Consider the following 26,479-nt stretch of genomic DNA (forward strand, 5'->3'; position numbering starts at 1 on the left):
GGGAGAAAGTAGTTCCACATTTCCATCTATCTATACACAAATGGAGTCAGCCTGTGAATTCTTTCTTTTCTTTTTTTCCCTCCCTCTAAAAACCTCCCAGGGCAGGAAAGGAATGCTGGATCAGGCCTGTCCATAGTTGTGTGTTCCCTAGCATCCCACAGAGGGATGTTGTTGCTGTTATTTTAACAGCAGATCTCTGATGTTGTTGCTATTTTAATGGCAGATTTTAAAGCTTCCGCTGACATTGGTACAGACCCTGAAGCTCAGCTAGAGAATCAGAGGTGGTGAGCAGATGGTGATACAAAGGAGGAATGTTGTATCTATATATATTCTGATGAAATTCATATCCAGTGTTCCACACAAGAGCCAAGAAACTATACTAAACCCTTAATATGAGTTTTAAATTAGTCTTGGTTGGTAAATGGGTTCTTAATCTAGGTTCTCTGTCAGGGAAATTTTCACTCAGAGGGTGTAACTATTTATATCAAACCAATGAAAAAATTATGAAAGCTTAATTCTGTATTAATTATCATTAGAAAAATGTTACCATTTACCAAATAAGGGTAAACATTTCATTCTGAGTTTTCAGGGCTCCTAAAACAGTCTGAGAGAAGGAGCAGTGGCTGAGACACAGCAACCTCTGGAAAAATGCTCCTGATCACTTTGTCACCATCAGCATTAAGGCACTGTTACAGTATCGCCTTCTGGAAAAATGAAGCCCAGTATCCCTTAAACCAAGGTGACAAAGAAGTCTGGACTTTATGGACATCTGTGTGAATCTGCAATGTCTAAACTTAAAGGTTTGTACCTTCAGGGGATAATTTGTTTGCTAATTGTAATATACTGATTTTTGTTAGTTCTCTCCTTATCAAATATTGTGGGAAAGAAGAGGAAACATTGTTTAAAAGACCCATGTCAGGAATAAAAGGGCACAGAGAATCAGTGCCTCTTAGCAGCATGTGCATAAGCATTGTGTAGTTGGGTTTGTTTCCTTAAGTGGCACTTGGGTCTGAAAGTTGAAGAATGAAGCTATACAAATGACAAAAAATGTGTGAAGAATTATTTTTTCATCATCCTTTCATAAGCACATAAAATAACTCTAGCCTAAAGCACCTCTTTTGAACACTGGGTTATACAAAGTAAGGGGATAGATTGTCTGTCTATGTATCAAATATTTTATCTATATTTCTTAGGAAATTAGGTTCGCAGAAGACCATCAGCTGATTAATTTTCCTTTTCCCCTTAATATTCTGATCCAAACTGACTCACTTGTCATCTTCAAACAACTTTGACAAAGGGATAGAGGTCTCAAATGAATTACAATTCACATTTTGTGCAAATGAATGACTAAACAAATTAGCACCCTCAGTGAAGAGGCTCTCTTGGCTACTTGCTTTATGTGCTCATCCCAGTAGAATATCCTGAGACAGGAGCCAGATGGAAAAATTGCTTTCCTGTGCCTGGCTGTAGTAGAAAAGTCAGGACTGAAATTGGGATGCTATGGGGTATTCAAGGAAACGTATGCGGAGATGAAAATGTTGGTGAACAACAGGATACAAACATTGCAGAAGGGGTAGGAGGAACTAACATCTCTGGTGGCATCAGGACATGATGCAAGTCATTTGAACAGTTTCTTGCAAGAAGCTTGTTTCTCTCTCTGAAACACTCTTTGAAAGCAATGAAGAGTTCAGGGCCCAGTGGAAGAGCAAAACTAGGCCTTTGGAGTGGAAAAAAATTATAAAATCTTCCTGGAGTGCTGCTATGTGGTCCTTCCTATTCTATTATACAAGATCTAAATACTGACATCTTGCCTGTGCTCTGCAAATGGCTCTCAGTAAAACAGCTGCACCAGTGTGCAAGAAGAGAGAACAAGAAATAAAGATTACCTCTCTTTGTCATAACTTCCCTGCAGCTGCAGTCCAAAAACTGAGTAATAGCAAAACACCTTTCCATAACTTTTACCTCAGGTTGATAGCCAGAAAAAAAGATAATTTCTCACCTAACATCTCAGTCCTCTATCATTGCCATTCTTCATGTTAGGTCCAATAGCAGTTTGTATAGTAACTTTACCAAGCTTTGTAAGATGACAGCAGGTTTGCAGTCTTTATCTCAACCAGCTCGAGCACAAGGTAAAGGTAGCATGTTATGGCTAGACTAGATTTTTCAATTACAGTCATGCATGGCAATACCATACTTTAAAACTTGATAGTATCTTTGAAGGCATGTAAATAAATTAAGCTCATTCTTTTTTGTCCCCAAACCATCTTCAAATGCTGGTTAGGCTTTTAGGCTCAAATAAATGCTTAAATTGCATCCAATCTACTTTTTGGTTCACAGAAACTTCAGTGAGACTATTTTTGTGAATAAGGACATATAAGGGGTCACAATTTAATTATTTTCAACATTCTGTCTTTTGTTATGACCATACAAAATGATTTAATAAATACTGCAATTTCTGAGTGGACTAAACTAAAGTTCCACCATTAGAACTGCTAAATGTGCGAAATAAGATCATGCATGAGGGAAATAAAATCAAAGTCCCACTGGAGTTCAGTGGAAAGCTTGACAGTTTTACATTGAAAGGAAGATATAGGATTAAAATAAAGAACCTGATTCCTCCCCTCACAAGTAAAATAATTTCAAGATATGCTATTTTAATAGCTATTTCTGCTTAAAACTATATACTTATAACATGAAAAATTACATTTCTCTCTGAAGGGTGTATCTCTTACTGAAGTTACAGATTAATTCTATTGCTTTTACAATTGAAGTATTAAAGAAATACCTTTTACTCCATATTCTCTATTGTTTATTTTGTGCCACAGACAGAACTCTGTACAGTTTCCATTTCCCCTACAATTAGGCGCTGCTCCTATAGACACATAAATATGAGCTCACCTTTCCTGCTGGGAGGGGTTTGGATGGGAGACTCACTGCAATAAAGGACATGAATACATTTTGGCAGGATCAGGGCCTCAGATAGAAAGGAGGAAACTGTCTAACAGAAACCATCTTTGCAAACGTAAAGAGGGAAAGATCCCAGGAACAAAAATTAAAGTTTTATACATTTTAAGTGCCAGCCAGAGTATTTAAAGAGAGAAGAAACTGGAGGACATCAGAACTGATCTTTCTTTTTTAAATCTATGTTGAGAGTGTCCTTGTAATGATTAATGGCATCACACAGCCCAGGGCTTGCTTCGTTTGGCTTTGACTAAACTATTATTTTCTTTTCCTAAGAGATTCAGCAACTGAAAGTGCAGTTTTTTCTTTCTCACAGCTGTTTGCTCCTATATTATCAAATATTTTCCCTCCAGCTTTTACCCTCGCCTTGCTCATGGGATGTAAATGATGCAGGAATTTCGGCTGCTCTGCTTCAGTTTAGCAGCGTGATAATCTTAGGCAAATGCTTACAATCTGTCTTTCATTAAAAGAGCTTCTTGCACTTCTGTTTAACACAGTGAATTTTTTGAATTGCCCTTCTAAAAGAGGATTTCAAATCTGCTTTTGCCCCGGAGCAAAAACCTTGCTACCACAAATATATCTGCTCGATAGAGGGGAATGCTCTTGGTTTTGAGTGGTTCTCACCAAAGACAGCAAAGACTCAACTTATGAACATTTGGTGCTTGCTGCAAACTTAATTGGATAAATAAATAAATACATAAAACAATGCCTCTCCCATTAAAAAGCAAGGCCTCTTTTTTCCTGCTCTATACAAAACCAGGTGTGAAAATTTCATTGTAAAATGAAAGGAGCTTTCATCATCAAATGCATGAAACCTCTTGCAGAGCACGATTCTCTTATTTTTAGCCACCAAGTGTAGCATTGGTATCTAATACTAGTTGCCATAAAAAACTGTAACTGCAAAATAAGAACAGAGAAGACTGGTATTTCTAAAATCCTTAAAATATGTGAAATGTTTAAATTTGGTGTTTTAGTGGCCTTAGGAAAAGATAATGCTACATTCCTATAAAAAAAAAGAAAAAATATTAGTATAATATCATATATGTAATAATATGTATTATAAATATAATATATACATGTACATATGATAAATCTACCTATAGAGAAAGAGACATACATGTAGACAATGTGAAGGAAGTGTATAGCAAGCAAAACGAAATTAGAACTCTAATCAACATTAAACAGTCACTTTTTCTGGGCTGTTAAGAAGAGCTGGAAAGTCTTCCCTGTAAAAAAAATCCTTAGTTCTTAAACAAAAGAAATCCTAGAACAAAAGCAAAAAGAGAGAGGGAGAATTATATTTATTAAAAATGGGGAGTATTAAATACTTCGTAAATGTCATTGTCACTGTTATGCTTTTTTAAAAATTCTGTAACAAAATGGGCTAGAGTTCTCAGTTGCTTGCTGAATTTGGCCCCAAATAGGTATCCGCACACTCTTCTGAAGTGAAACAAAGAAAAAATAATTTAAAATAGCTTTTGAAAGTCATGTCCTTGTAAAAAAAAAAAAAAAACTTTTTTTATTTGTGTGAGGGTAGTCAAAATTTAATTGAAGAAAACGGGAATGTTAGATCTCCAATTTGGCAAATTCCTTGTGCAAGATACTCAATCACTGACTTATTCCTGTGCTTTCCTTCCTAAATAAGGTTGCATTTTGAGCCAATCATTTGAATTGGGAATCCTGTTATTTTTAATTGCCCTACAAACACTGCAAACTAAGCCTTCAGCTTCAGATTCCTCTGCCTTTGCAAAAAAGAAATTACTGCTTTCTATTCCCTTGTTTATTGTTAAAATATACAAGAAGAAAGGAGTTTTTTCCCCAATATCTTAGGCAGAGGATGAGGAAACATAGCTCAGGAATTTCTTTTTTTTTTTTTTACAAAATATTCCTTTATAAATGGCAATTTCACCTGTAATTGATTGTGCACTGAAACAAAACAAGACCTCTGTTCTACCTCACATAACTCTACTTTCATTATTTCTTCATTTAGGGTTTCCACTGTGCTGAAATTTGAGTTCCTACTCAAATATCATCGACCATGCTTTTGAATTTATTATTAAATTATGTCAAACTCAGACCACAAGTAAAATAATGACAAACCCTGGTTGAAGTCCCTTTTTCCCCTATGGTGGAGGTACGGGGGAAGAGTTATGAGCATTTGACCTGCTGTGCTCAAAGAAGCAAAGTCTGGCATATGCAATGAAAATCACATCTTAGTATGTACATGGGGAAAAAAATCAGCCAGCCACAGCGTAAACAGTTGGTGTGAGTGTTGTCTTATAAAAGGATGGTGAGTAACCAGCAACACCTTCAAAATATTATTCTTTGTGCAACTGTAATGTCCTGAAGCCCTGGATGTCAATTGATGCTCTGCTGTACTGTTAAATGTAAGCAGGGGAGATCATCAGGCTGCCACAAAGAGTCAACAGTCTAAGTACGTGCAACGGCCCAAGTGCCAACAATGAATCACCTCTTGCTTTAGAAATAGAGCTGAACAAGCATCCTGACATACAGGAGAAAAGTCATGACTCAGACAAGTGAAAAATACTACGACTGTGAACTTGGAATAAAATAAAAAAAGAAGCAGAAATAGAAAAAAAAAAGATTGAAAAAACCCACACAATTTTCAGGAAAGAAATACAAAATAAGTGCTCTACGCTTCATTCGATGACCATAATAATAAGCTTTTTCTTCCCATTTATCTGCACGGCAAACATCACTGTATAAATGCTACAGCAAATAGCAACTATCTGAGATGTAATTACTTATATTTTAATTCAAGACTATCAAGCATTTTCATGAATACTCAGTATATGTTTGAATATTCATAAATGAAATGATTGAGGGTGAGCTCACAAATAAATATTCTCATTCCACTACAAATAATTGTAACAAGAAACTATTGCTACTATTTGCGACTTTTGATTTAAGTTATGGGGTCCTAGCCAGACAGACGTTTTTAAAAAAATCTGCCTCCCTCTTCCCTCCACCCATGCCCCCAGGAAAAACACACACACAAAAAAAAAATAAGTAGAAATTCTGAGGAGAGGGAGAAGATTGAATTGTCTGTAGTACTTGATTATCATAAATTGAGTTTAATTATGTCCTTAACAATAAGAAATGTGCTACGCATTATTTAATTAGTAATTAGAAATTGCCTATAGGTATACCTATAAGAATAAATAACTACACTCATTGCAATAATGACTAACATAGTCTCTCAGGAATGTAAAAAACTTCTGTATACCGAAAATTTAAATATTAATACCATAAAGCACTGAAACATATGATGTTTATATGCAATGGAAATCAATAATGTACATCCAATGGAACTGCATAATAAAATAGATAACTCCGCATGTAACATCTATAGACTATAAAAAGGCTGCAGGCCTGAATAAAGTGGTAAAAGTTGCAAATAGGATTTTAAATAATATTCTAAAAATTCCTGTGGAGTTTTCTGTAAGAGAAAATATTTCCTCTAGAAGAGTTTTATAATTTTTCCTGAAATTCCTGACTTTTTTGCATTAAACCATGGAGAACAAGGACCATGGGAAAAACCCTGCTCTTTTTCATGAAAACTTCTGCTTATTTGAGAGGTTTACTGTTTCCCCCTCTTACATATCTAAGCTACACCAAATTATTACATTTACTCATATAATGTACTAAGTTGCCTTCAGAAACCATTTTGAAGAGTATATTTCATTTATAGGAACCACGTTATTCATTATTCTGGGGGCAGGGGGAGCAGGGGGCAAATGAACCAGGAAGGTACCCAGATGCAGGGAGAAAGTCTGAAAACAGTTTCTAATTTCTTCTCATGCCGAGAGCAGCTGGTGGGTAGGAAATGAAGGCCTGAACTACTCCCTTTCCTGCCTCATTCTCCTCTGCCTTCCCAATTGTGATTCCCCTTTCTGCCTGGTTTTCTACTCCTTTACCCCTATTAACTCATGTCTTCCTGATTTTGCCTGATTTCACTTAATTCCCAGGAGGATAATGTGCACATGTAACTCTGCAAACACAGCATTAACCCAGTGCATTCCCCGGTGCGTTATGTCCCCTGTCCTGTTCGAGTGAGCCCCTCAGAGCAAAATGGGGCACCCAGTCCTCATCTGGGCTGAGCTACAGCCCTCTTATTCTTGATGTACTATTTTACTATGCTTTCTCAGCCCAAGGACGAGTCAGCACCTACAGAAGCCCATAGACATTCCAGTCCAGCAGGTGTCTGAGAGCACAACCGGGGCAGGGTATCTGACATTGCAAAAGAACAGAGCCAAAAAATTCCCCAGACATTTTCCATACTCCTTTGGGTTTGAACTGCTTGTCTGTTAAGGGCTGTAACCATACTGGATTACTTGCTTATGTGCCCCGTATGTACTTAGTCCAGCCTCTTTCCACTTTTTCTAAATCAGTTATTCCCAAATTACTCCAGATAAATGAAACTCAGCATCTTAATGTAACTTAAGCAATCAGTCTTGAAACACTCTTAATAAACAGCCAATTCACAATCGAATCTTTCATGCCAAGAAGCAGAATGAGGGGGTTTATCTTCCTGAAGTTGCATTATATGCCTATATTTTCACAAAAACTATTAATTATTTTCCATTTCTGTTACAGCACACTGCTAGGCACTTCCACAGCTGCCCTCCCTTTCCCTAGCTCAGGCACAATTTCCTGAGTTATGGAGTAAACAGAATTACTATGTACAGGATAATCCAAGCAGTCTCTAACGGGGCAGTGTAGGCTCTCTGCCACTCTGTCAGAGTTGCAGGGACCTGCATAACAGAACTGTGATGTTACAGTCTTATGTGGCTAACACTCCCCAGCATTGAAGCGAATAATGCGCCTGGCTTGCCACTAGGCAGATGGAGAGTTTGCTGGGGTTGTTTGATGGTAAATGAAGACTTTTTTTTTATTTGATCCAAGGAGCTTGGCACAGGAAACCCTCAAATCCTACAATAATAAATCTTCTATTTATCTTTTAAATTCCAGAGCAAAATAAAAAACCATTAGGCACCCACAGTCATGGGCTGTATTCTATATTTTCCTAGCTTCCTACCACCTTCTGGTGTAAAAAAGATTAAGTTTTCTTAAGAAAAAACCCTACTTTTCAGTTTAAAAATAACAGCCTTGTTGCCTTGTATGGAGCACTGTTTTATTTTATTACACAATGAAAGGGCAGGAGCACTTAGAAATTGTGAAGACGGGCATAATTCAGAAACTTGTATCTGATCCAACCTGATAGTTTTCACACCATCAGGCATTTGCAGCAAATCTGAAGAGCAAACATGATCCATCTATAGCATAAAAGTGATCTCCCAGGCATTAACCTCACCATCATGATTATTTAACTCCTACAGACTGGTACAAAAAAGAAATCCCCATATATAAGCCAAAATTATTCCAGTCCTGACAGTTGTGCTGAGAGGAAGGCTACCTTCTGGCCGTGGCTGCCTGTTTAGGGTATCTCAGAGCAGAAATCAAGTGAGAGGCCAAGATCTCCATGGCGATTACAAGTTCTTAACACCACTGAAAATAAGATCACAAAAGCTGCACCCTTGAAAATCAGCACCATAAAATGCAGATACTTGGCATCTCACAGAATCAGGCCCTCCTTTAGCAGCTGCCTCCTAAGTGTGCTTCCAACAGCCTTCATGCTACTGGTTTATGCAATGTCATAGGACACTTCCAAAGTCTTTATTAAATAAAAGAACCGACTCAGGGGCAATACACAATTTCACAAGAGGATATGTCAACTAAAAATTTAAGATTGCCAATCCCAATTCTTGCATGGTATTATATTACAAGTTAAGGCAGTAGCAGAGTCTAGCAGCACCTCAAGGATGAGGTTTGCTTTCAAAAAAGCCAGTGAAAGCATTTCCATTAAGGTCTGAGAGAGTACAAGGGAACGCTCATCAGGTCTTCTACTATTTTTTCACCCTGACCAGAAAGACTGCTTAAAGCATAACAAAAATAAATTTGCAACATTTTTCTGTGCAAAGTGCATCCATGTTTAAAGATGAAAGAGGGATGACAGAGCAGCACTGGGATAATTTCTTCATCAAATGAAGTGATGCTTGTAAAAGCGGTCAAATGTGAAGACAATAAGAGCTAGGAACATTTAATAACTGATCTTTTAATAGGATCCTGAGAGAAGGATTGAGGACAATCCAGTGCAGTGATTAAGTGGAAAAAAAAAGTCTATCTGTCAATTTTTCCATCTATTTCCAAGGTCCCTTCTTCCTTGCAGACTCAGATTTACAAAACTGATCTACAGGCATTTCAGGGATAAATCAAGAACCTATTTTTGAAGACTCCCTAACCTTCTCATCATATGCACCATGAATTTCTAAATGGTTATAACATGTTCTCATTAGAATTATTTTATGTGCATAGGCATCCTCACAGATGATGGCATCTGCTGGTATCTTCTTTAAGGATTTTGCTATTACTAGTGCAGCTTCTTAGGAAGTATACAATGCATAGTTCTTCGCTCTTATTAAAAGCAAAGACACTGTGGTGTCTTCAATTTTCCCCTTAGTTTTGGGGTAGGTTTCTGATCAGGGAGTTCTCCATTTCCTGAAGCTCCTAAAAGAAGAGGCTTGGGTTTGTTAATTCATTGGTCATGGGAAAAATGTCAATGCTAGCCAAGAGTGCATCCAGTCCCCGAGTGAAGTCAAAGAACTGTAAGTCATTCATAACTATTCTGTGTGCTCTGGCCCACTGATTTTCAAACAATTTTTGCTGTGGCTGTATTCATATAAATGTGCTGATTATTAATATGATTTGTGTCAGTTTTTAACCAGTCGGTTAAGTACTCTTTAGAAACTCTAAATTGGTTCTTTTAAAGGTGGTTGGCAATAATTTCTTCCTAAGTTCTTTTCCAAGAGCTACACATGTAGACATAGTTGAGAATGTCCATTTAACGATACTGGAAGATTTCCTTCCAAGAAAGCAAAAGTCTTGAGAAGAATGAAGAAGTGCAGAGACAGTGAAGTGAAACCATCCACTATGACAAGGGCTGAGTTCTACCGAGCAAGAGTTTAGCTGAATATTTTATATATAAATGCATATATATATAGTGAATCAACAATGAAAACCCAGCTTTGGAGAAAAGAAAACTTCATGAAATCCTACAGAACTTGGTAAACAACTTTGATTTTTAGAAGAAGAAAAATTGCAAAACAGTTTTGAATGGCCAAATGCTTTATTTGAGTCCTATATATAAATAAAAATGCCTTATTTTTTTTAACTGCAAATTTTAAAATGGTTGCATAACTCAAAAACTTTAGGTAGTTTGATGATACAAAAATAATATTCAAAGGCTGGCCAAATCCTAAGTTTTTCTGATTCTCAGTGAAGCAAAAAAAAAAAGCTTTTATTAAACTCAATCTAAATGAATCCTCAAAATCTTCACTTCTTTTCTACTGCATCTCAAAATGAAAAATCATCAGAAATCCTCTGTTGCTGCAAATTGGTATGTTCTGGTCTAAGATATTTGCTAGGTGAATCCTTCCCTCCAACTTCTGTAAGGTTGTATTTGCAAATACGCAACAAACATCAGACAACCCACTGTCACAGGGGACTGACTCAGACAGTCCTTTCACCATCTTTCAAAACACAGTCAGATCAATAGCTCAATTGAGCAAAGGGTATATGGAAATATTATTGTAAATATTATTGTAACAAGTGCTTTTGTCACTTCTTGGATTGATTTACTGATTCATTGTTTTCTGACCTTGCAGAATATGCAATTAAAAGATGCCCCTGGCACGAATATTGTTGCTTGAATTTGAGCTGGTACTATGTTTCCTTTCAGAGTTTTAAAAATTCTTAATCTGCTTTCAAAGATATTTCAATTTAATTTTACCATAGCACTATGTTATCTTCCCCTAGAACTTCTCACCAGAGCATGCAACAGTTTTTAACACAAGAAATGCAACAGGACTGTATTTTTGAGACAGCAGATGTTTCACAGGCATTAAGGTTGCAATAATAATCTATTTTAAACAGTACTGGATATAAGCAACAAAAAGCTACACCTTTTTTTCCTCTGGAAACAGAAATGTCTCAGCATTGCTGGATGGTACTCTCCCTGTGGAAACACTGGTTCAAATAAAAAGCCATAAAAGCCAAATCTTTCAATGTCCTGCTATGCAGAGCTATTCTGGCCGAGATTAGGAACTGGAGCACTGGGAAGATCCCAGTTGCCTGCCTTTTCCTATACACCCAGGTGCTCACAGCTGCTCTTCCCAATGGAGCCACACAGCTCCCAGGCTGACAAATACTGCCCATTTGCATGTATACCCACCCTCCTTTTGCTGTCAGAATTTAAACATAACTTCCCATCCCATTATTGCAAAATAATTGCACTGTCAGAGAGCTAAGAGTTCGCATAAAATCCTGTAATTACATCAGAAGGCACTAAAAGGCTCAGCCTCTCCCAGAAACTCTGTTGTTCTCTGAAACATTGTTAGTTTTAGAAAAGTTAAGCTTTTTTCATTGAACTTGATTTTACATCATCAGTGTAAAGTACAGATCTCAATACGGGGTGATTTAAATCACAATTGAATGGATTTTACTTGCAAAAGGAACTGATACAAATGCCATATGATCCTGTCTCAATATATCCAGGAATTTTCTGAATACTCTCAGAGTGATTTTAGTGCGCTATTTAAACTAGTGTAAGCTTATTAATCTAGATGAGAAGGCAGGAAAAAAGAAAGGTTAAAAAAAAAAGTTTTAATCTTTGGAGACCTAAGATTCATACAAGAATCCAACTGATTACAATAGGAACAGAATCTGTTCACACAGTGATCTGTGTGAAAAGAAGTGACTCAACTGGTGCCGACTGCGTTGTAAAATAATGCAAATGCTCTTTCCTGGATGTAGCACTCTTGGAATACATCTTACAACTTTCCATCTGAAAAAAATATCAGTTTTCCTTGAAGACAGATACAGATAAAGCAGAACACTTCTGCCTGAGGAGAGGATAGCTAGACTGATATTTGATATAAGCACTCAGTCCCATATGGGAGGAGGGAGAAGTGATTGATGGTTTGTAAGGAATTACTTGACTTTTGCTTGTAACAGAAGCTTTTTGGATTCTCCTGAAGTTCTTGTCAAAGGTAAGAAACATCGTTTGAAATAGCAGTTTTCCCCTTCCCAACAGATGGAATAAACCTGGGTAAAAGATGCTGCAGATTTGAAACACGTATGAAAGAGAGGGGAAAGTTTTTTGCCACGCTGTGCTTTTTTCTAATGCTCTGCTGCGCTGTAAGGCTTGTCTCTATTTTTCTGTTACCTGCCCTCTTAATACAGTGTGAGCAATTCACCTCTCTGCAGGAAGAGTTTCACAAACCCAGCAGCAGGAGTTCACCAAGTCAGTAAGACGCATGTTATCGCAGGGACAAATCCTTCTCGCTCTCAGTCTCCCCTGGCTCCAAGGTCAGAGTTGTATGAACTTGACTAAGACAACCCTTTCCCGAGCCCCTACAGGCTCTTCTGGCTCTCATCTGGACAGCTCCATCTGCCTCCTGCGATTGTCTACTCTGAGAAGGGCTAGAGCATTAGCTCTGCGGCTGGAGCATAGGGGGAGCAGAGGCATTAGGAGGGTCAGATTTTTGCATTTCCTTCCATCATGTACACAAGGGACCAATGAATCTGAGCTCCGTATCCTCTCTTAAAGAGGAAAACTGATGATTCAACAGGTGAAATGAATTCATACAATCCCAGTCATACACAAATTTGTTAGAAAGACTTCGCATCCATAACTCCCAGTCCCAAGCCAAAGCTGACACTCTCTCTTACACCTCGTTGTTACAGAGTATTGCTCATTGGCGAGCCTTGAGGACCATGCAAAGGGTGATGTAAAGCAGTGCGCCCTACCTCAGGGAAGAGACAAGAAAACGTTCTCTGCCAGCACTTGAAATCCTAGTCCCATCCACCGAGCACTCAAACAAAAGCTGAAGCGAAAAATCAAGTTAGGTCGCTCCCTATTCGCGGCTGTAACAGCCACTGCTCAAAGAACGGGACTTCATCAATATGAGCATTCAGAAGCAGGGGTATTGAACAAAAAAATAAAGACAGGTCACGTATGATCAATCGCATTTCTCCTGCTGTTAAAATCTGTTTGCCTCTCCGGAAGGTGGACGGACTGCGTGACTTCCGCACTCCCGCCGGTGGAGGGGGTTTGCCCGGGGGCGAGGAGGAGCAGGAGCCCTGCGGCGGAGTGGGATTGGGATGGACACCCGAGCAACCTGCCGGGAGAGGCAGGAGAACGTGCCTCAGTAAGAGATGGAGGCTTTACTCTTGACAACCACAGAAGGCTTTGTCAAGCTCTCGGATCTTAATCTTATGGATAAGCAGCTGTAATAAACACGTTGTAGGTCTTAAAATGTGTGCCTTATTGTTTTCTCTCGTTGCAAAACCTCGCAGTAGTTCTCTAATGTAGATTCAGATAAACATAGGGAACGAAAAATTAAACTCCCAACAATGCCTTGTTTTCTTTTGGTTTAGTTTGTTTTTTGGGTGTTTGTTAGTTTGTTTTCAGGTGGTTTGGGATTTTTTTAAGCGATATGGCCACTTTTAATTTACGCAATCAAAAATGCCGATAGGATGTGTGATACAAGGACTGCACTGCCAAAATTCGTTTACAAACTTGACTCGCGTGTTTCTTTGCGAGGAAAAGGGCCATCCCGAAGCCGAAAAATTCCATCTTTTTAGTCGCACCGTTTTGTTCTGCCTCTGAAGCGCCTGCTCTCCTCTCACAGTGAAGCGACCCCGACCCCCTAGGGGAGCAGCCGTGCTTCTGTTGGGGGAGACGCGCCCACAGGGAAAGGAGCGCGCTCGGCTCTGCCTCGCTCTGTCCCTGGGCCCTTAGCGCGGCGGAGGGAAGGGCCGACGAATGCCACCGCCGTAAACGACGGCAAACAATATAGACATCAAGGGAGGCAACGCCCGGGCCCCCCGTGACCTTTCCGCTGCTCAGGTTAAGTCTATAAATACCCAGAAGACACCCGAGCCCATTGTTTTGCTGCCCTCTGAAACCAAACCTGCCAAGGGGACGGAGGGGTGCCCCTCCACTCTCCTGCTCCTCTCGCCTCTCCGCGGCGAGAACCGAGGACCGGTGGAGGATGCCGGGAGCCCGGCCCAGCCCGATAGCGGGGTAGCAGCTGGGAAGTCTTCAGCGAGCCCCGGGGCGAGCCCTGCCTCCCGCCGGCCCGGCCGCGGCCCCACGCCCGGCGCGCCCCAGGTGGACGGGGTTGGGGGAGAGACGGTGAGAGCTGCTTGTAATCCCGAATTCCTTTTCGCAACGTCGTGATTAGAACCCTCACGTAATTAAAATCCAGATTTATCCCCCTTTTAAGTGAGTCGTAAAAAAACGCATTAACTCTGGCGACAAGATTCATGGCTGAGACATAAATAACTTGGATATTCAGGAGATATTTTTTATAAACTTGGGGGATTTATCCGCTTGCTTTTCACACCCAACCCGCCACCTCCCAGCCTGCCATCTCGCTTCTCCCGGGAAGATGCGGCCCCGGAGCGCGGGGAGGTCTCTCGGGGCGACTCAGTATCGCCAATATCATCATCGAAGTGTTTGGGCACGGCTGTAAAATGGCACATAAGGGGTCGAGGATTCCGCTAAAACGGGGAGATGAGGAGCGCTGGGTCCCACGCACCCCCAGGGCTGCAGTTTGTACACGTCCAGCACAAAGCCGCACCGAAGGCGGCGAAGCCCCAACGCCGAGAGTGGAATGGGGCCACCCCACCGATACCCCTACCTCACTCCCACCCCTGGAGGATGGAGAGGAAAATCCACGCCAGCGCGTGGGAGAGAAAGAAATCCTGATACCCGCCTGCACGGAAAAGATCTGTAAAAAGGAGAGCAAAGCCTTACTCTGCCCTTGGCCATGTTTAGTTCCCCGCGGCGAATGATTTTCAGACCCTCCTGAGCTGAAATGGAGGAACTTTAAGGGAAAAGATCGATAAACGGGGCTAGCCCGATTTATGTTATCACACGCAAAATCAACACATAATTTCCCAGCTCGTACTGTACTACTTGCGGCCTCTCCGTGAGTACACCGTACCAAGAATCCCTCCAGCAGAAGGAACAGCCCATCGCTACTCGGGGCAGCGGCTTTGACTGTTGAACCTTTGGGACGCTATAAAAATTCCCCCTTCTAATTTTTTTTTTTTTTTGCTATATCGCTGGAGATTTGGCAAGTTTAAAATACTTTAGGTGCAAAGTTTGTTCTTAATTAGGTCTTGTAAAGATGGAATTTGGTGGTCATTATAGAGCCGCTAATCAATTTTCACCCAGGAGCAAAGGTGCACCTCGGAGGAATTAGGTTTAATGAAGTGACTGTGCAAATTACAGTCGTGGACTTTATTTAAAGTCTATCAACCCCCTAAAAATGATTTCTCAAACTGTTCTTGATTTCCTTTGCTTTATGAAAAACATCACGTTTGCATTCTGAGGTTTCAGGCACTAGCAGTCATTCTGTCCCGCTCTCCAATCTGGCACAGAGGGAGTTTTCCAATTTTCCATTTCGAATTCGTGGAGAAACGGGCAAGTTAAACTTTTAGACTACTCAAAAATATATCCTATTGCTGCTAAAAAAATAAGGAAAACGGTTCTAAAAAGAGAGGACTGACGCACAGATCTGCTCTGTTATTAGACATTGGATTTTTTGTTTTTGTTCGCGTATTTTTTCTTTTGAACAGGGAAGTCCCTGAAAACCTGAGCTATCCTTTTACTGGTTGATCGCTGCTGTCCCCTCTTCTTTACTCACGTCCCTTCGCTGGAAGAGACGTCCCTGGCAGCAGATTTTACCTACTTCTCCTTAGGATCCGCACCGGGAAGGGCTGCTGCTATTCAAAGCAAATCGAAGTGCGGTTCCTTGAGAGCGTAGCTGGGCGAGGTCTTCGGAGTTCCCGGTCTTTAGCTCCGTTCAAAAACACTTTAAATATTTTTTTTGCAGCAAATATTTTTGACACCTCTATCTTTCTTTATCTTTTTTCCCCCTCCTTTTTGTATGTTTGTTTGTTTGTTTTGGTTTTGGTTTTTTTTCTTATTCTGGGTCTTGAGCTGACGCTTACTGATAGCTCAGGGAACGTCATGTAAAATAAAGAAAAATAATTTTTAAAAGGTGTTTTCTTCTCCAAGTGCGGCGGAGCGGACTTGGCACAACTGGAGGAAATTTCTGCGCTTTTTCTCACAGTGTCGCTCAAAGAAATCGCTTGACCTTTTTCCCCCATCCCAATATTAAAAGCGAAGTGAAATCCCCTAAAATTCGTTTTTTCCCCACACTACAATTATAAGCGCGGGATCGGTCTCTGCGTCCCTTTTTAAGGCGCTGGGGAGTGTGGAGTGGGGACGGCGCGAAGGGCGTGGGAGCAGTGGGGGTGAGGGGCACGGGGCATGGCGCGTTTTCACCCCCGGGGTAGTCCCGGGTCCGCGGCTGCTTTTGCAGCACCGTCGGTTTAGGCCGGAGAGAAAAGACCGGAGGGAAAAGAGGAGATCGGGGGTTTCGCCGGAGCCAAATAATAGCTCCGAGCTACTGAATCTCCTTTAAATAAAAATAAATGAACGAGAGTTTAAAATTAAAAGTAAAGACACTAGGAGGGAAGTGTTGTTCTCCCTCTTCCCTAACCCTGTGCTGCCGGCCGAGGGACAGCGGCCCCGGCGCTGCTCCATGCGCCCCGGTCCCCCGGACCGGACTCCTCGGAGTCCCTCTCATCCACTGAGGCCCTTTTCCCTGCCAGGAGCAGTAGGAGAGGGAGGAGAGGGTAGGACCCCCTCCGCCGTCTCCCCAGGCCTCCACTGTGGTGGCTTGTTGCGCTCCGTCCCGGGAGCGGAGCGAGGCCGCGCGCCGCCGAGCCCCAGCGGGCCCGATCCCGGGAGAAGGATCAGGCCCCCAGCCACTCGCTGCCGGGCCCGGCCCAGCCCGGGGAGGCTTCGGGTGGGAGCTCGCCGCAGGGGTGTGTAGTGGGTCCCCGTCGCTCTGAGGAGCCGGCGACCCTCGCCTCGGCGCAGGGCTGATCCTGGACTCCTCCTCCACCGAAACCTCCGGTTAGGGCGCACGGTCTCCACGAAACAGACTCGGGGGTTTGGCTGGTAACTCGGAAAGAGGAGATGGGTGCATGTCGCACCCCACTCCTTTGCCCCCGACCCACCCGGCAATTCCGCGATCGGAGGCCGGGAAACTCCGGAACAAGGAGTACCGCGTGTCCCGAGACACTCGTGAAGGACTATCGCGACCGACAGGCGTGGAGAGGGAGGAGAGGGGGAGAAAGAGAAAGCGGAGTCGGCACGCTGCCCCTCCCGGGATATCATGGAGCTGTGGGGGGAAAAGGGACGCAGCGAGTAGGAGAAAAGTCCCCGTAAACTGAAAGGAAAAAATCCAAGAAATCTCCGCAAAAATCCTGCTTCCTTTTCCTCTACCCCCAGTCCCGGATGTTTTCCGGGACACGCTGCTGGGCACAGCTCTCCCGGCGGGCAGCGAGCGGCTAGTGGCGGGGAGGGAGCGGGGCGGGCGGGGGAGTCCCGAAGAGAAAGGAGTCGCACTAACCGGGGTTGAGGTCCAGGCACTGAGTCGGGTCTTCATTGTCCCCCAGCTGGCCATTGGGGCTGAGGCTTTCCATGGACAAATCCAGCCCCTTGTCCTCCCAGTCTCGCAGTTTCCTCTTTTTATTTGTCCCGATCAAGGCTTCTACCGAGAAAGCGTGCGCTCGGGAGCTGAGGGCCACCGCCGATCTTCGCCTCTCACTCATCTTATCCCCCAGCCCAGGCCCTTGGGCAGAGGAGCGACCAGTGGCTGGAAGCGCACAGCTCGGGGACCAGAGGCAGAGCCTCTTGCTTCTTTTCCCCCCCCACCCCTCCCCAGCTGCACCCCCAGAAGAACCAGCCCTCAGTCTCCTGAAAGCACTACATGAGGCTGCAGATACTCCGCAGGCAGAGCCGGGAGGGTGTGCTCAGCCCAGGTCCCAGCACTTGCTCAGAGGGGCTGCAGGCTGGATTTCTTTTTTTTTTTTCCTTCTCCCCTTTCCTTCTGTCTCTCTCTGATTGATCCAAACTTCTGGGATTTTTTTTTTCTCCAAGAGTTAGGCAGGCTGTGTGCGCCTGTCAAGGAAAAAAAAAAAAAGAAAGAAAAAAAAAAAAAAAAACCTGTCCCCGGCCAATAGGAGGGAGAGCTCGGAAGAGACCCAAAAGCTGCGACCCAATGGGGAGGGAAGGGAGACTCGGGCTTCAGGGAGAGGAATTTTGGCCATCTGAGTCCTGGAGCACCGGCCGGGAGAATTAACTGTTTGAAGAACGGGGAGCCAGTAGGAAGCCCATAGCTCTAAATGCAGAGAGGTAACAACTCCCACACTTCTCTCCGCCGCACCCAGATTTCCCAGAGACTGCTGCTGCCTAATCCCCACGCAAAGTACCCGAAAGGGGCTTTACCACCCAGTGGTGCCGGATGAGGGGGTGTTTTTAAAAGTCATTTATGCCATGTATTACTTGCGCTTGCCGGTGGAATCGGTGTTGACCCGGCAGAAGCAACGTCTCGAGGGGGTTGAAATTTCACTTCAAAACGATGCGTGTCCGTGGAACGGCGGGGCTGAGCGGCCGGCGTGGGCTGGTAGAGAGACCCAGACAAACACGGGTAGTGGGAGCGCCTTCTCTTTGGGAAGGAGGTTTTTTTTTATATATAAATAAATTTTCCCCCTTTCCCACTTCTTTTTGTCGCTTTGGCTACAGCCGGAACAAACCCGCTAGGTACAGATCCCGGCCGGTTGCCTGAATGATATTCAGCATTTTATTTCTTGCTCTCCTGTTCACTCTGCTCTGAAATCCTCCCGGCTGAGGCGGGTCTGCAACTGCTCCCACGCCCCTCGGTCACGCGTGGCGCGGGGGGGGCTCTCAGTGAAAAGCAACAAGCGCTGCTTTTGAGAAGGTGGCGGAAGCGTGTGTTTTTATTAACTGATGGGACCCCGGAAAAATAGGTGAAGCCAGGCAAAACACTGTATAGGGAAAATACAGGGGGGAAAGCCGAGGGGGTTTATTCGATCCCGAGGATCGAATACAAGTTCAAAATAAAATATAAATAATTATGAAGTACGGGAGAAAATTAACATGGACCGAGTCACGGTGGAAAAGCGGGGGAGAAGACACACCAATTTTCAGGAAGGAATTATTTTTTGTCCGGTGTTTCTCCCCTGCTCCCTGAAGGCGCAGAGCTGCTTAGGGCAGCGCCGGGAGAAGAGTGAGATTTTTCGTAAACGAATTGAGATTTTTTTACGAATCGTAAACGATTTTTTACTATGGGGCTGGACACAAGTGAAGGGGGCACACGCGGGAGTGCTGGGGGGAAAGACGCTTCCTTTTGCTCCCAAAGTGAATCCAAGGTGCCCACATCCGCACGGTACGGCGGAGCGCTTCAGCCCTCTCTCTACGGCCTAAAGCGCTGACTGACAGCAGCGCGCCGAGGTTCACACGCACGGAAACGGATTTCGGATGAAAAGCGGGAAAGAAGCCATTTCTTCGCTAAATCTCGGGAAAGCTAAGCCCTGATGTCTAGGCCGAGGAGCACGCTTTGTGAGTCTCCATCACCTGCGCTACAACCCTCAGCCCCTTCCTCTCCGTTCCTTTCCCCTCCCCTCCGGTACACCTCCTTGACAGGTCAATCGCCGCAGGCTTGGCGCCGGGCACAGCGGCGCTGCCGCACGGGATGTCGTGTGTCCCCCAGCCCGGCACTGCAGGCTCCCGCACTCCACGGGGAGCCATGCCGGGGCAGGAGCAGCGGGAAGAAGGGAGCGACCGAGGCAGGGGCTTGGAGGGAGTCGACAGCGGTACTGAAAGAGGAGCGGGGACTCGTAGGAGGCCACATGTGTTTCCAACGGGTCCCCTGGCTGTGTGTCCTTCCCCCAGCGAAAGAATGTCTCAAAAAAAAAAAAAAAAATCCGTTTCTCTATTTCCGAAAGCCTCGAAAACACTTGCCTGGGAGACAGACACAGAGGAAGGCTTTTAAAGAAACTGGAGGGGGATTTTAGAAAAAGAGACCAAGAAAACAGTGGAATATTTACAGCGTTTTAGTGAGAAGAAGTGGTGCTGGAAAGGCAGGGCGATTTAAACGAAATTTGAGGGCTGATGTGAGAACTCAGAAGCACGTTTTCCATAGCATTAAGTGTGGTTTTACTGGTGGCCAGGTTAAAGCATCCCCCATCCATTTAGGGTCTCTTACATCGGGGCGCTCGCCTGTGCCACCCGAGGTCTGCAAGCTGTGTCCGAGCACTCCGCGTCCGGCCCTGGAAGCCGAACTGCCTCTGCAGGAGGCAACACAGTGGAGCTTCCGAGCCAATACGGCACCTAATCGTCAGACCCTAGGGAGCAGATTCTTTTGCCAGGGACCGGAGAACAGGTCCCCGCTGTCCCGGACACCGCTCCCGGGATCGCGGGGACACACGGCGGCCGGCGACTGCTTCTCTCCCCCCTCCTGGCCGGTGACTGCTTCTCTCCCCCCTCCTCCCTGTCCCTACCCTGATGCCCGGGAGGTTTAGGACAGCTCGCCCTCTCTCTGCCCGTCCGCGCCGGGCGGTGCAAAAGCGGTAAACACAAAGGCATTGCTGCTCCGCTGCACGAGCGGAGGGAGAGGGCAGCCCCTGCAGCGGCCTTGCGGCCCCACGAGGATGTGCCGGGGGGAAAGGGGAGGGATGGAGATGAGGGGGCGGGGGGGGACCGAGAGCCAACGCTGCCCCCTCGCAGGGTTCGCTGCTCCCCGGGCTGAGAAAGCTCGCCCAGAAATAATCCCGTCTCCCCAACCCCGGGAATGAGATTTCGGTTGAGCCTTTGCACCAAAATCCGGCTGAGCAAAACGCATACGTGCGGTACAGCCGGCATCCGGTCCCCGTGCTCCTCTCAGCCGGAGCGGCACCGGGGCCAAGTTCCCCTCTCCCCGCGGCAAGCGGTGTAAACCTGGAGTCTACCAGAGGCCTGGGCTTAATCTGGATTCAGATCCGACTCCGACCCCCGGCAGCCAGAGATGAATGCGTCCCTTTGCCTGGTCTTTATTCCAGACTCTTACTTGCAGGGGTAGCTCCCATTAAATCCAGGAAACTGCTCCCTGGAATAAAGTGGCAGGAGCAAGGGTCGCAGGGCCAGGTCCCCGGGTTTATAAAGAAATCATTCACTCCTGCTTTCCAGTTGCAGCAGAGCGAGCCTGAAAAATATTTGTTTATATATGGAAATATTTGGAGGGGGGGAAAAAAGGAAATAAGAGGAGCCGGTTGCGGGGCGGGAGTGCTGTCCAGATGTGCTGTTCACAGGGGCTGAGTCAGTTTCAAACCCTGCTTCACAGCAAGAAAAACCTTTCCGAAGGTCCTTTATCCAGACCTCGCCCGGGGATTTATTATTATTATTTCTTTTTTTAAAGTTAGTAATTGAAAACAACGTTAAAACCAGTCAGTGGGTGCGGGCTGAAGGATGTCTGATAATGTGAGCGAGTGATTTACTGGACTTTAATGCAGCGTCGATTATCTTTTAAAACAGATCGGAGGATTTCGAGGTTGGGTCTCTCTTAAGAGGCAAGTTTAAAGTGAACGCAAGTCGCCGCTTGGAAACAAGAGCAAGGTGATGTTCCCGTGCTGCGCGGGGTCAGTTATTGTGACTGCGGGAAAAAAAAAATACGCCTGCAATTTATTTTTATGGTCTGCACAAACGGTATTGTTGCGTATATTAACTAATTCATAATTATACCCTAATTATGCTGTCGATTCCTTCCCCCTCCCCTTCTCCCGTTTTTCTCAGGCTTTGAGAATTGAACCACCGCAAAATATTTACAGTCTGAAGTGTTTTTAAATGGGCTTTGTTTGTGTTTTACAGAATAAAAATCTCTATTAGTGTTTAAACAAACACCATGCCAGTCTCTTAAGTCTTCCAGATGTTCGCAATAAAATGTCAGGTTTTGCCTTTGGGACTCGAAATAAAATTTAACTACCTTCACCCTGTAATTATTCTCTTAGCTCTCCCTTCCTAAATTTATCTGCTTTCTATCAGGACAGAAAAAAAATCCGATTATACACTTGGACTATAAAAAACAGCCACTACTTTCCCTCCATTTTACCAGGACTTCTCTCCCACTAGTTTCGGCATTGCACAACAAGACGCCTATATTTTTTTGTTACTCCTGTTTTCGGGGCGGCACAAGGAGAGTAGGCAGATCACAAAGAAATCGGCAGGTTTCCTGAGCTTAAGGCGAAAAAAACGCTCCCTGTCCCCGGGCCTCTCCCCCCATTAAGCTCCATCCCGGTCCCAGTGTTCCCCGTGGAGAGGCAAATGGGGAACTTAAAATTATGCCTGAACTATCACCAGCTCCGGGCGTCGCTTCTTCATAGGCATTAGCCAGACCTGACTGCATTTCGGAGACTCCCCGTGGAGCTGTTTGGAAATAGGCAATTATGATGAATAATTCACACAAAGCAGGTTCCCCTCGCAAACAAAGACCAAAATCCCGGCTAGAGACCCTTCTGCCTTCTCAGCTACTGATTTGAAACAACACAGGCAAGGTTAAAAGCCATGCATTTGTATTTACCATGTATTTACCAAACTTCAGAACAACCTGGAACGATAAGCGGGGGACTAGATGATCTCTCCATTTGCCGCCTACAAACCCTCTTCGCCTGCCTGTCAGCACTGGTGCGGAATTTCTGCAGCTTTCAGCTCTCGCTGCTTGCGTGAAACCCGCACACGGGCGGGCTGTTCTGCATCACGCTCCCTGCTGCGCTGCAGCCCCCGGGGCACAACGTGGGGGTGCGCCCGCCCTGGACACCCCACTTCACACCCACGGGTGCCCCGGACCTAGTCCCGGTTGCTCCTGCCACCCACTTTTTTATAAGATATTTATTTCCTCACCCTCTCCTCTGCAGATTTTCTCCCTGCCTAGTGCTGGGGTCTCTACTGACAGGTGAGTCCGCGGGCTGCAGCTCTCGGATAGTGAGAGGCAAGAGGCAGCTCCAAGGAGGGCAGAGACTGGCAAGCCCACAGGAAAGCAGTGCAGTCCCCCCTCAAAAAGACTGCACACCACTCGGCTCCGAGAATGAGGAACAGCCGTGTCTGTTCAGCCGTGCCAGCTTGTCCACAGTTTGGCACTCGCCACATTACCCTCCTGACAGACTTATTTGCGCACACACACACACACTTACCCCCCCGGGAAGAGGTGGCAAAGCGAGCCGAGGTCGCCCACAGGGGGAGGCTGGTGCCAAGGAAAAGGGGAGCTGGGCTCCGCTGTCCCCCGGGGCGCTCCCCCGGCCTCATCTGCAGTGGGTCGCTGAGGTTTCCTCGCGGCCTCCTTCTTACTGCACCTACCCCAGTTTGCAGGTGGACTCGGGAGTGATGTTAGCCGGCGAGAAGGGACTGGGAGAGATCTCAAAGCGGCTCATAGGTCTAGGTTGGGGTTTTTGTTCGTTTGTTGCCTGTTTTTTGTTGGTTTTGTTGGATTTGTGGGGTTTGTGTGTTTGTTTGTGGTTTTGGGGGGGTGGTGGTTTTTTTATCCTCCCAGTAAATAAACCGACCTTGTGGAATTCGGAGAAGGTCTATAGCGTTAGGGGACCTCGGAAAGAGTGGGGTAAAGTCGGCAGCGGGGCTGTATCTAGATAAGTTCTAGGACAAGAGCTTTAACTAGATCCACTGTCAGAGTCAGGGCACAAGAGCCAGTCCCGAGGAGGTTGCCCAGAGGCCGAGGGGCTCAGTCCTGCTTGGGCTCAGCACTCCTATTGGTCCGACCTCAGATCGGGGCACGTATGACTCCCCTATCGTCCCACGCGGCGTGGCCGTAGGAATACGAAGAGCAACGGGAAAGCCGGGCCAAACCAGGCGTGGGGTAGCCCACGCTAGAGTCCCGGTGGGGAGATTTTAGTCTAAAAGGTGACTGTTCTCAGCAGGGCGCCCGACTCAATCGTCGGGAAAGAAATCGAAATCAGTTTTACGCGGGCAGCAAACAGCGTTTGCGCAACGGCGCATTGAAAAGCTACTTCTTTCACAGATTATTGCTGGTATTATAATTTGGGATAGTTTGAGGTGATTGAAGTCTGGGGTTTTGTTTTCCTTTTTGCTGGATTATTTTTCCAGCCCAAATGCAATCCTCGGTTCCCAAACCTACAGGGCTGAGTGCGATGAGTGGGCTTCAACCGCACATGGGGCTCATGGTACCTTTCAGCCATCTCCACCTGACCTGTCGCCGGGGAGGAGGAGCGGGAGAGGCCCAGCGTGCTTTCACCTTCTCCGGGTCCAGGTAGAACCCACCCGGCAGCCGCGTCGTCCCTTGTGTCCCATTCTTGTCCCCACGCCTCGCACACGCCGAAAAAGCGGCGTTCCCAGAAAACGTTGCGGGACTTGCGCACAATAGTTCTCATGTTGGATGCTGCAGGCGGACAACTGGCCCCTTGTTACGGAGACGGGATCCAAAGCCCGCTTTTCCAGAGAAGAAAGTCGAGCTGCGCACAGCCTTTCAATGTGTGTTCGGTCGGAAAAAAAAATATATATAAGGTGAATTTTTTTTCCCTTCAAGGCACAGGTCTTTGAACCAAGAAAGGTCTCTGCGCTCCCCTATCTCATACATGGTATGTTATACTGTAAACAATCCCGTTTAGGGCCGAACACAAAATGCAGCAGACTTTAATGGGACTGTTCAAAAGACCTGTGGCCCCGGTATGTACTCTTCCCGCTATGGAAAAGGGAAGTTTGTCCCACCGTGCTATCAACGCTAAAGCACCACTACAGAAGCGGGAGAGAGGTCCCCGGCCTCCTCACGAGCAATGTTCGTGGCACAACCCGGGAACTTCAAACACGACTTATTTTAACCCACGTGAAACACGACTGCTGTGGAAAGCAGGCACTGTAGAAACGTGGCTCCAGGCCCCTCTAAAGTGTTCATGACCCACTGGATCCCGAACCGGGCTACCTTTCTGCGTTGCAAACCTTGCCTGTTCTTCCTCGGCGCCCGGAATTTACCCAGATTTGTTATTAAGCAATATTTTATTGGCTTCTAATACTGTTTTTATAGAGCTTCTAGTAACCAAAAAGCTGCCGGGGACTGGGGTCTCTCAGGACGAAATTTTGGGCTGTCGCGGGAGGAATTTCTCCTGGTGTATGTCGTCCCTTTTTTGCCGTTCGACCTCCACGTCTCGCAGGGATTTCTCCCGTCTGGAAGATAGAAACCTCGGAAGAGAACGGAGAACGACGGGCGATGACGCCTTGGGACACCCCCGATTCAGATGAACCTTCATCCCTCCATCGGCGCAGCTTGCTCGGCTCCCCACAGTCCATCCCGCTAATTCCCCGCAAAGCCGCGGAAACCCAGAGATATTCCCCCGCTCCCTCCTCGGTGCCGGCCGCATTCCTGCCGGGGTCACGTTCTATTACGATACTATAAGTTAAACTATCTTCTCTCTCCATGCCTCTGAGGAATCGAGACCACGCAGCAGCGAGCCCGGCAGCGTGTGCGATGCTCTCCCTGCCGCAAGGCCTCTCTCCCTGCCCTGTGCTCGCCCCGACCCGTCCCTGTCGGAGTGGGCAGGAGTCGTCCCGGGTCAAGAAGCGGCGTGTGGCATTCCCGGAGGAGGAGCCCGAGGGTCGAGCCTGCAACCCACCCCTGGGGAGCAGAGTCCACTCCCCAGCGCTTTCAGGGCTGGGGCCATGACGCCGGGGACCGGGCTCGGCAGCCGCAGCGAGGTCGGGCCAGGCCGGCAAGGGGTTGAGAGCCAGTGAGGGGTCGGGAGCCGGCGGGAGTGGGACGCCAGAGCCTCAGGGCTCCGGCCGGCATGCCCAGCCTGCCCCGGGAGCCCCAGTCCATTGCCCTCTCCCGCAAACCGTCTTTAAGCCTCTCACGGAACAGTATTTTGAGGCAGGATGCTCAGCAGCCAACTCCTGTCCGCAGGGGCCGAACCGCAGGGACATCTCCGCAGCAGGGAAGAGCGGAGCCCCCCGGCCGGCCGGAGATAGGGCTGGCAGCCCGGCAGCACTTCCCGAGCCTGCCCGGCGTGGGCGCAGCAACCGGGAGGTTCCCTGTGAAACTAGCACAGGCGGCACTGCCGCGATGGGCTTTGGCTTTGGGAAAGGTACTGCAGGCAGCAGACGCCGGCTCTCGCCCGGCACGGCCAGCCAGAGGGTGAGGTGGGAGAGCCAGATGCAGAGGGGACAGCAGCTCGCCCATGGGGGAAGGCAGCAAAGCAAACTGAGAGCGGGATTCTGACAGTTCAGCACAGATCGGAGATTCATCTCGTGGGTGAGGAGGGAGACTCGCTGCAGGACAGAGGGGTGTTCAGCCGCCTGCGTCCGGCCATTCTCTCGTGCGTGGGTGGCAGGCAGCTAAATAGGTACTCCTGACTTTGGGCTGCAGTCTGGCGGGACCAGGATGACGAGAGCGGCCGCACAGCAACCAGACAAAGCCAGCCTGCACCACACTGCAGCCGGGTTCGGGGAATAGGGTTTCTGTCTTTGGAAAACAAAAACACAATAGCAATTAAGGGCTCA

The 26,479-nt window shown here is 46.1% G+C and overlaps 1 protein-coding gene across 1 annotated transcript in view; it reads right to left on the bottom strand.

Moving 5' to 3' along the window:
• TBX15 (T-box transcription factor 15) overlaps positions 1–18,042 on the bottom strand; it is a 92,334-nt gene extending 74,292 nt beyond the window's left edge. Inside the window, exon 1 of the mRNA XM_018074716.2 lies at positions 17,538–18,042. Coding sequence (XP_017930205.1) covers positions 17,538–17,739 — 202 coding nt within the window. The 5' untranslated portion in view covers positions 17,740–18,042. The remainder of the gene's footprint in view (positions 1–17,537) is intronic.
• Between the last annotated feature and the right edge of the window lie 8,437 nt (positions 18,043–26,479).

This window comes from Manacus vitellinus, unplaced genomic scaffold, assembly GCF_001715985.3.
Source record: "Manacus vitellinus isolate BGI_N305 unplaced genomic scaffold, ASM171598v3 scaffold_28_pilon, whole genome shotgun sequence".
In the NCBI taxonomy this organism is placed as follows: domain Eukaryota; kingdom Metazoa; phylum Chordata; class Aves; order Passeriformes; family Pipridae; genus Manacus; species Manacus vitellinus.